General features: G+C 30.9%; 1 protein-coding gene across 1 annotated transcript; it reads left to right on the top strand.

Moving 5' to 3' along the window:
• Positions 1-5546: 5546 nt before the first annotated feature.
• On the top strand, positions 5547-8273 carry LOC110410022 (actin-7). Its single transcript, XM_021419590.2, has 5 exons — positions 5547-5704; positions 6363-6433; positions 6538-6931; positions 7023-7636; positions 7733-8273. Exons 2-5 carry the CDS (start codon positions 6374-6376, stop codon positions 7796-7798), a joined length of 1134 nt encoding a protein of 377 aa, XP_021275265.1. The 5' UTR covers positions 5547-5704; positions 6363-6373; the 3' UTR covers positions 7799-8273.
• Positions 8274-11086: the final 2813 nt, after the last annotated feature.

The raw sequence follows: 11086 nt of genomic DNA, 5'->3' as shown, positions 1-11086 counted from the left end.
TTCATCCACATATTTCTGGCCGCTTCCAGTGTTTAACTGGTCTTTCTTTCTCTTCGCATCTCTCACCCAAAGCAGAAGCCAGCACCCTCGCCCCCCTTAAGAAGATGAGGATCGCAACTCTCTATTTATCTCAGCAGCAGGGGTTTTGAAAGGGTTTTATAAAAAGGCCTTCTTCCTGGCCTTTTTTTTTAGTAAGTGCAGCCCAGCTCTTTAGGCTTTCAGCCCAAAAAGATTTAACCATTTTAGGCAGATTCAGTGTTAAGCTTGTTATTATAAAAATAAAAATATTGTTTTTTGGTGGAAAACAAAAAAAAAAAGAAATAGTATTATTATCACTCTTTTCATAAAAACTATGAAAACTATTAAAAATGAAACATTATTTTAACATGGACAAGAAAAAAACATAAATTAAGGTTTAGATTCTCATATTATTTTCCTTTAACTTATCCCTTAATTTAAAATTTTAAAACACAAGCCTTGCTTCACTTTTTAATTGCTATGTATATCCTTGACAAAAATTTAAAACAAATATGCCTTATTTTTTTGGCAAGTGATCATTGTGATTTGTGACATATAACTTGACATAAAATCAATCTGTATTATTTCCAATTTCAAATTAACAAAAAAAAGGAAAGAGATTTCTATAAAATAGTTGTACATCGTTTTTCTTAGAGTTGACTATTCATATTCACATGTTTTATAGTTTTTCTTAGAGTTGATTATTCATATTTACGTGTTTTAACCATGTACAAGTAGCAGTAATTGTATAAGTAATCATGAATATAACATAATTAATTAAATATGTCCAAATCTTAAATACAAATATGGATACGTTTATTAAACATGTAATACTACACAATACGTTAAATAAATTTATTAAATATATAAAGTTAAATTTTGTATAACACAACACGATTTATAATATATTTAAATAATTAATACTATTAAAAATTTAAAAACAATTAATATGATTAAATTAAAATGTATACAATTACAAATGAATTGTAAAATTTCATTATTTAAATTTAAAATTAATAATCATAAAACAATTATAATAAAACAATATCCATAAAGTATAATAAAATCCAACATCTCCATTATCAATTATTATAAAGGAAAGTATTTATATAAAGTTTAAATAGGTTATAATCGGGTTATAAACAAGTCACCTAGACACATTTATAAGATTAATTAAACAAATAATAAACAAGCACAAGTTATATGAAGATACAATAATATAACTAATTAAACATGTTTTAAACTAGTTAAACGAGTTTGATACATTTAAAACACATAATTTTTGTGTTTTAATTGTGTTAAGACAATTAAAACAAAAAATATAATTACTTAAAATCCAAACCAACTTAACCCTATTTCATTTATCTTGTCATATTCAAAATTGTTAAGTCTAACTTTTTGTATAGTTCATTGAAAATGAATGTTTATTTTATCAAATACAGTTTTAGAAAGAGAAAAATTGAATCCAATTCTTTTAATGAATAATACACATACTTATCATTAAATCAAATAAATAACTTTAAAATAAATTTGATTTAAAAAATAATATGACAATTAGTTTTTTTTAATAAGCTTGCATTTACAAGTAAAATTACGATTAAATAACTTTTATTTGCTTTGAATAGAAGAAACCAATAAATGAATAAGCTAAGTAAACAGATCAAACAAAATCAATTTAAAATTTGAGAAAACTTATAATTGTTAATAATAGTTAAATAACAGATTTATGAAAAGAAAAAGGTTTTGAATCTCTACTTGTGTGCAACAACATTGAACTCAGACGTCAGAATCTATCCCATGAACAAAACAATTCATGTAAATTCAAACCAAAAATCCACAAACCCAAGTCACAATTTGTCATCAAATCCAATGACAAGATAAAATTATCAAAGGCAGTGTCAACAGAGCAGGGTGGTCCCATAAATGTTCATAGAGAGTAGGGACAAGGGCAGTCCATGTAAAACCAAAAGCTTTGTTCTCATTCAAAATTGAAATGGATGGGTTTGTTTAAAACATGGTAGTTTGAAGTTCATTGAAAGTGTAGTTTGGAGGTTGTCCAACTGCAAACGGGTTCCACCATTGCTCCTTAAAATTTCCAAAGGGTGTATGGCTGAGTACACTCATCCTCTCCCTTCAAAATTTAAATACGGCAGCCAGTTTACCCACTACTCCTCTTTTGATTGACAAAGATGTGTTCCACTGTTTTTTTCGAATGTGGAGTCCAATCAGACAGATTTAATTGCATTGTTAGCCATGTCATTATCAGGACGACATGGCCATTGGTTTTTGCTTTTTCGGCTAAGTCATGGATGGGATCTGCATACGTGACTCCGTTGTCATCGTGTTAATTTTCTCTCTCAGGCTGTATGTGTTTGTTCCTTAAATATATGAATTATTTGTTAGATTTTATTATTGTTAGTACTATTTTGGCGATGGCTCTCCCACCAACTCTGACTTGGACACTACTCCAACTAGGCGACTTCTTCTTATTCTTGATAGCTAAGCAAAGATTAATGATTTTAGGCTACCATTTGTAACTCCATATACCATTACAACATATATACCCTCAAATGATAATTATTTCTTTGCTTTGAATTTACTTTTACACTGATTCAATGGTCACGATATAAACTTTGTTTGTTTCCATACAATCTAAACAACGAATCTTCCCATTTCTTTGGTTTTTTTTGTTAAATTAAACCCAATCATTAGATGTCTTAAAATATTATTTAGATACAATGGGTACCAAAAAGTTTTGAATATGAAAGAAGAAAAAAATTAAATAAATGAATATTTCATTTAACAATTTATTAATATGAGTATTTCTTTTTTTATTATATATAATTTTGAATAAGACAAAGAGAGATAACACTTTTTTATCTCGTAAATTCTGTCTCTTTCACTTAAGATTTTCGACATGATATTTTTAAAAAATTAAAATGTTAAATTCTAATTGTTTGGATATACAAATAAATTTTTTTTAATAAAATAATTACAAAAAGAAACGTGATGAAAGGTGAGGAAGCAAATACAACAATGCATGTGCAACTTATGAATACGTATTACCCAAAGATATAACCCAAATTATTGAATTAATCAAAATGAAACGTGCAACATTATTGTAATGTGAAGAATATATTAAAAGAAATGGTAATATATCATGGAGGCTTGATGGCGCAAGTTATGGTGTGCCACTACATAAAAGGAACGTCACTTTTTTCGCTGATCTCTATGGAAGGAGTGTCTCTTTACAATGTGGCATATAGCCCCAAGGCCAAACTTTAAGGTGTAGCAATAATTTAGTAGCTAGATTATCCTCATTTTCTTCCTTGAAATGCCTTTGGGTATTTTAGGTGCCAACCTAGCCAACTGCTTTTCCAACTTCGTTGATAAATTTAGATAGATGTGATTGTACTTGCCACATGTTAGCACATGCAAGTTTATAGGCAAAAGGGAAAAATTTATTATCCATTTTTAGGTTTGCTTTATGACATACCTTGGTCCGTAATCAATCCCCGGTGCAAATAATTAAGGAATCTCTTTTCTTTTTTCCCTCTATTATGAAAATTTTATATAAAAAAAAATCATAACCATAATATCTGTGTAATCCGCAATTTCAAAAATTTTGGGACTATATTGTTGTAATTTGCATTAAAAGAAAGAATAATAAATAAATTAAATTAATAACAAGAGAAACATTTCTTTTGTTTTCAACTTCAATATTTCAGTATTTCTTTACGAGCGTCGGGAAGAAGTGGAGGCAATTTGAACTTTTAGCCCAATTATTTGAAAAGTCTACCACAAGGGGAAATGACTAAGTCGAAAAAATAACCAAAAATGTGCATTTAATTATTATAGGTAAATATTAAACCATTCAATTTCAACTAGTGCTACTACAACGTAAACAAATCGTACTGCTTCAAGACTTGAACAGCGCTGACACATGCCAATAACACGCGTTTGGTTAGATCATAAATTTAGAATAGAGAATAATTGTATAATTTAAAAATAGATAAAAAAAAAACAAAGATAGCACTTGCATACAAATTATAGAATTCTTAGGTGCATTTGAGATTTGGGGATTTGCCTCCCCGCGAGCAAGTATAGCCAAATATTAGCATTTTCAGCTATTTATTTATTTTAGCATATGATATAAATGAAACACTAACTTTTGATTGAAAATAAAACATATTTTGATACCAATAAGGTTCAATTGATAAGTTTATTCACCTTAATAAAAAAAAAAGATGTCAATAGATATTTTGAATTACTTAACCCGATTAAAGATTAAGATACTTATAGTTAAGTTTAGGTAAGATTCAAGTAACAATCAAATAGTGATTTTAAGATACTCACTACTCGAATGCAATTATAAATAATAATTTTTAATATTAAATTTTAGTTAGATATATCATTTTTGTTTATAAATATTTTTATAATTAATATAATACTTACTAAAATTTATTAAATATTCCAAATATGATTATAAGCTTTAATTTATTTTTTTATGAATTGATTTTAATTTATTAATTTAATTTTAATTAATAATACACATAAAAATTGATTTTAAATTTACTTTAATCAAGTATTTAATGGATACGAATATTTAATGAGTAATATGTAAGATATTAGTGTAGGGTTTCAAATAACAATTTTAAAATTTAATTACATTTTTAGAAAGTGTGAATATCCTGTCATTTACTGAGATTTAAGTTAGAATATCTAAAAAATAAAAAACATTCTACCCGTTGACATCCTTAAATTAAAAAATGATCTTTAGTCATTCTTGCTAATGATCTTTAGTTGCTCTTATTATATTGATAGTGGAATATTTTAAATTTTATAAGTTATTTGGCAAAAAAAAAATCATCAATGGGAATTAAATAATTATCGTTGGTTTAATAATTAATTAAAAGTTTATTAAATATACCTAATACTATATTTAAATAATTATAATTGGTTTAATAATTAATTAAAAGTTTATTAAATATACCTAATAGAAAATAAATCAAATACTGTAATCTCATTTTTAACTCACGACTATGTATAAAATATTTTTTTACTATTAATTGCAATATTTTTTGTCCTAACTTAAGGGTTAATAGATTGAACAACCAAGCACTAAGCATGGAGTGGAAAAAGGAAAAAACAGACGGAGTGAAGCAAATATAAACCAAGCCAAGCCGAGCTGCAGTGCCGGCAAAAGACATTCTTTTGGTATTGTCTTTTAAATAAAAATGCCGACCCGACCCTAACAAGTCGGAGAGCGAATATATAGTTTAGCTGAGATTAGAAGCGTAGCTGAGGCTTAATCGAACGGTAGAGATTAGATCAAAATCCCAAGGCGAAGAACGTGGGGTTGGGGGGGGGGGGGGGGGGGGGGGGGGGGGGGGGGTGAGGGAAATAAAAGCTGTCAGCCAGGTCACCCTATCTTTTCTCTTGGTGGTGGAAATGATTCCCCCTTTGGATTCCCAAATTCTTTTCAATTTGCTACAAATTTCATTTGCATTTCAAAAATTTCCCAACTCTGCTTATAATATATAAATACCCCCTTTCTCCTCTCTAACTCTCCATTTCCACCTCCAGCACCAGAGAGAAGAGAGAACAGGGAAAAAGCGTCGTCGTTTTCTGCTTCTTCTTCCACTCTCTCTCTCTCTAAAATCTCCTCCTTGTTTCTCGTCTTCAGGTAAATCTTTGAACTCTTCTCCAATTTTACTTCAAATCGACCGATCTATGAATTCTGTGTGCTTGATTTCGATACTTTTTTGCTGATGAACTGAGATCTAGGGTTCTAGAAGTTTCTGTAGAGTTTTAGAGAGTTAGATTTAGCTTGATCTGCTTCTCTTGGTCACTGGATCTTTACCTAGCTTGATCTGCTTGATTACATTTGCAATTTCTATTTAGATCTTATGAGAATTGATTTTTCTGCCTTTATTTTTAACTTGATCTTCTTCCACTTGTACAGATTAATGCATTTATTGTCTAAATTTAATGATTTTCGAAGTTTTTTTCATTGGTTGAAGAAAGGCTCTACTCTGATTTTTATTTCTTTGGATAATTGATTCAATTTTTAGTCCCTTAGATGCTGTCTAATGAATGTTGTATGCGTTTTGAATTGATAAAAATTGTTTGTGCCGCTGCAGTAGCAAAATTTTCTGTTTTTAGCTTTGCTAAAATGCTGAACAGTTTTATCATATATATTTGAAGAAAGTAGTCAGACTTAAGTGTTTCTTTTTGTCATTACAAGAAACTAAAACTTGATTTGTGGAAGTCTTTAATTTTGCTTGTTTAGATTGTTAAAAAGGGCATAGAATCCAACTCACTATCTTAATTTTTTTTTGCAGTATTGTAAAAGATGGCTGATGCTGAGGATATTCAGCCCCTTGTCTGTGACAATGGAACTGGAATGGTGAAGGTTAGTTGATCTGTGGATATGAGTTTTATTCTCCGTTATTGTTTATTTCTTTATGAAAAATGTCCCTTTATCATGGTTAATCGGATATTTTGTTTATTGTGCAGGCTGGTTTTGCTGGCGATGATGCTCCCAGGGCAGTTTTTCCCAGTATTGTTGGTCGACCCCGACACACTGGTGTCATGGTTGGGATGGGTCAGAAGGATGCCTATGTAGGAGATGAGGCTCAATCCAAAAGAGGTATCCTAACTTTGAAATATCCCATTGAGCATGGTATTGTCAGCAATTGGGATGATATGGAAAAGATCTGGCATCATACATTCTACAATGAACTCCGTGTTGCTCCTGAGGAGCACCCTGTGCTTCTCACAGAGGCACCTCTCAACCCCAAGGCCAACAGAGAAAAGATGACCCAGATCATGTTTGAGACTTTTAATGTACCTGCCATGTATGTTGCCATCCAGGCTGTTCTCTCATTGTATGCTAGTGGTCGTACAACAGGTTTGTTAAAATAGAAACCTATATGAATTTTTTCATATTTTTAGATTGCAACTAATCAAGCTAACTCTGAATTATCTCCCTATTGGAACAGGTATTGTACTGGATTCTGGTGATGGTGTATCTCACACTGTGCCAATCTACGAAGGGTATGCCCTTCCACATGCCATCCTTCGTCTAGACCTTGCTGGTCGTGATCTCACTGATGCTTTGATGAAGATTCTTACTGAGAGAGGTTACATGTTTACCACCACTGCTGAACGGGAAATTGTCCGTGACATGAAGGAGAAGCTTGCTTATGTTGCCCTGGACTACGAGCAGGAACTTGAGACCGCCAAGAGCAGCTCATCTGTTGAGAAGAACTATGAGCTGCCTGATGGACAAGTCATTACTATTGGAGCTGAGAGATTCCGTTGTCCAGAAGTCCTCTTCCAGCCATCTCTCATTGGGATGGAAGCTGCTGGAATCCATGAGACTACCTACAACTCTATCATGAAGTGTGACGTGGATATCAGGAAAGATCTCTATGGTAACATTGTGCTCAGTGGTGGTTCAACTATGTTCCCTGGTATTGCAGACCGAATGAGTAAGGAGATCACTGCCCTTGCTCCAAGCAGCATGAAGATTAAGGTCGTTGCACCACCAGAGAGAAAGTACAGTGTCTGGATTGGAGGATCTATCTTGGCATCGCTCAGCACCTTCCAGCAGGTGAAATAGTTTTTCTTACATTTGGTTATGTTTTATGCATAAGTTGATTGTCCAAGAGGACCAAGACTGACATTCTTGCTTTACCTGTTGCATCAGATGTGGATTTCCAAGGGCGAGTATGATGAGTCTGGTCCATCTATTGTCCACAGGAAGTGCTTCTAAGTTTATTAGTGCTTTGATGGTGAGTTACATTTTCCATTTAGTTGGCTTTTTTGTGTCCTGTGTCAAGTGAACTCAAATTCTGGTTGATGTGGGGAAGTGTTGAAGGTGGGGATCATTGAAGGAGGGTGTACTTTGATCTCGATGTATTATGTAAGCCTTTCATCTGTTGTGAATTGTGATGACCGCTGGTGTCACCGCGATTGAGATGCCGGCCCTCTGGATATGGTGGTGGGCAGACAATTGGTGCTCTCAATTCCTTTCCATGAATCTTTCAACCATGTTGCTTAATAGGATGTTTGTAGCTGGAGAGTGATTGTGATGCTTCTTTCTTTTATTTTCTTTAATTTTCATATTCAAGGTTTTTTTCCCCTGAGAACATTAATGTTAATAGCTATTGTACGAGAAAATTTAAATTAGTGTCAGTTTGCGGTCATAAACTTTTATGGAAATTATATTTGATACTTGGTTTTGAAAACTTTTCATGAATTCTTTTTCTATGACAATTTGTCAGCGCGGTTGTGTTTATTACGGGAAAATACTAGAAATAATGCATATTTATCCTTGATGATTCAAGAGTTTAGGTGGTGAAGGTGAAACGGCACCAAGAGTGGGATGTTAAGTTATGTTTTATTGACTTAGCTTCTAAGGCATCTCAAGGGAAATAATTGGCATGTTGTTAGGTAGTTCAGACCGCAAAAATTGAGTCCTCAATGAACCAGAATTCAACTGGCAGGCACGGCCTGCAGTTGTGGATTGATCATAAAATTGAGGCCACTGATTGGCATGGCTATGCAATATACCAATATACCATTTCATGGTCAAGTGGTTGCTTCCTTTGTAGATCTTTCTTTCTGTACGGTGTAGTTTTCTATGCTACTGCTCCAAAAGTATCAGTCTTCTCTGCTTTTGCTCCAAAAGTATCAGTCTTCTCTGCTTTTGCTCCTGTCAGGGAGAAGGAAGAAGGCCAGGGATCGACTCATGCTCTATAATCGGGAACTAAGGAAAATAAAGAACCTCAACCTATGCGATCAAGCTTTCATTAGTTTTTCCCATGGAATTTCATGGTAACATTCAAAGGTGCATTGTCCACACTTCCGAAGAAACGGTATAATGAGAGGAATGTACGATCTACTGAGGATAATGGGATTGATAAACGATTCGTAAATACCATCTTCAATCGGCAAAATATGAATCGAAAGACTGATTGCTTTGGGGAATTTGAATGGCCTTTAATTGAGTGTGGGAAGAGCGGAAAGGGGAAAAAAGGGGAAAGAAAAACTTTTGTTACCATGGTAAGTGTCAGCAATTATATGACGAATAGGATTGCTGTTACTTGGATATTCGCGAATATCCTGCTAGATAATATAAATTTGAATATCTTATATTTTATGTATGAATATTTGATTTATTAATTTATATATAATTTTTTATTTTAAAAATAAATTCAAATATCATTATCTTAATTATATAAAAAAATATCTTATATTCTGTTATAAGTTCGATAAGGTTTTTATGGTATTTTAAATTCGAATTTGATTATATATATAAAATTATAATTTTTTAAAATTAAAATGTTTATTCTCCTCACTTCCACTTAATTTTTTGTCATTTTAATTAATTTTTGATAAATTAATAAATATTAAATTAATGTATTCTATTTAAAAAAAATAAAATATCTTTTAAAAATGAAATTCTATTCAATTTAACAATAAAAAAACTATTTATGAAATTAATTCATCTTACACATACTTGTAAAACAAGTAAAATAATTAAAAATATATTTTAATTATAAATTTTTTTAAATGTAAGTAAAGTTAATAATATAATAAAAAATTACATAAAAAAATATTTTACAATATATATAAAGATACAAATAAAATAAAAAATCTTAAATTAATTCTCCTTTAATTTAGGACCACTTTAAACCCCAAATGAATTAACCTTAGCCAAGATCATCATCTCATCTATTTTCTCTTTGTGACCGCGGTTCGTGCACTGCCACCTCAAGCCGTCGACACCCAGAAACCGTGCCGCCTACCGTTCTTGCAAGTCTATGATTTTCCATTCATAAATTATCCTGTACTGCTGTCTCTTTATCTTGACCACCTCTCCGATCTCCTTGGCTTCACAGCCCAATTGTCCCCTTTCCTCTCCGTTGAAGCATCCTGTCAATGCTCTCTTCGATGCTGTATTTCTCTCTAACTCTGCCCTCGTCCGCCAGCTAAGTAGTGACGATGATGGACTGGTAAAGTAACGAGAAAGTTTGTGGACTGGATATATGTCCAATGGTGGATCCAAAAGTTTACATGTGGGTGGCTAAAGATCAATAAAATAAGTTTCTGAGGACGAGTAATCGATCGGTTCAGAGTAACAAAATAAATTAAATTATAATATAAAATTTTATTAAAAATTAATCATTTTTAAAATAAAATAAAATAAAATTATAATATAAATTTTATTAATAATTTAAATATAAATTTTCAAATTCACTAGTAGTATACTCATAAAAGAGAAAAAAAAAAGATAAAAAGAGAAAAAAAAAGAAAAAGGGGGTGTAGTATACTTATAGCATAATATAAAAAACTTTTTAAATTATTTAAAAAAATTTAAATAAGTGTTTATATTTTTATTACCTTTAATCAAATATTTATATTTTTATTTTGAATTAAATAAAATTTTATTACTAATGATTGACTTAATTAAAATCTCATTTATTATTTTATGTTACGTGACATTGATGTGTCATACTAACATATTATAATTAATAATAATGAGGTATGTTGATATGTCATAAAAATTTAAACTTAAAAAGAATTGAACATAACTTTTGAAGATTAACTTAAATTTCTTACAATTACTCCAAACTAACTCATTTATTTTGTGTAGGGGTGACACAATAATATATTATAAATTTTATACATATAAAATAAAATAAATTAAAAATTAAAAAGTGACTGTCACTACCTCTCTCCTTTCGTCCTTGTATATGTTTAGAATTTGATACTTCATGTGTAATATTTTTAAAGAAAGTATAAGTATCTAATGCAATTATGAAAAATGGTACTAAATAAAATATAAAATTGGTACATTTCTTAATTTAGTTCAAAGTTAGTAGTATAAGTAGTCGTGGGGCTTTATTTACATGAAATAATTTTTTTAAAATTATATTTTATTGAGAAAATAACTTTTTGGGAACTGAATGCAAACCTGATATTTATTGGGCCGCTTAAACTTTGGGGTTAACCCGGCCCTGAAGACCTTCTTTTGGCAGTTAAGCTGAAGCGCGGA

The sequence above is a fragment of the Theobroma umbraticum genome, unplaced genomic scaffold (genome assembly GCF_002168275.2).
Source record: "Theobroma umbraticum cultivar Fairchild unplaced genomic scaffold, ASM216827v3 scaffold_44.0, whole genome shotgun sequence".
Classification (NCBI taxonomy): Eukaryota; Viridiplantae; Streptophyta; class Magnoliopsida; order Malvales; family Malvaceae; genus Theobroma; species Theobroma umbraticum.
The sequence above is the reverse complement of the archived record's forward strand: the minus strand, read 5'-3'. Positions and strand labels throughout refer to the sequence as shown.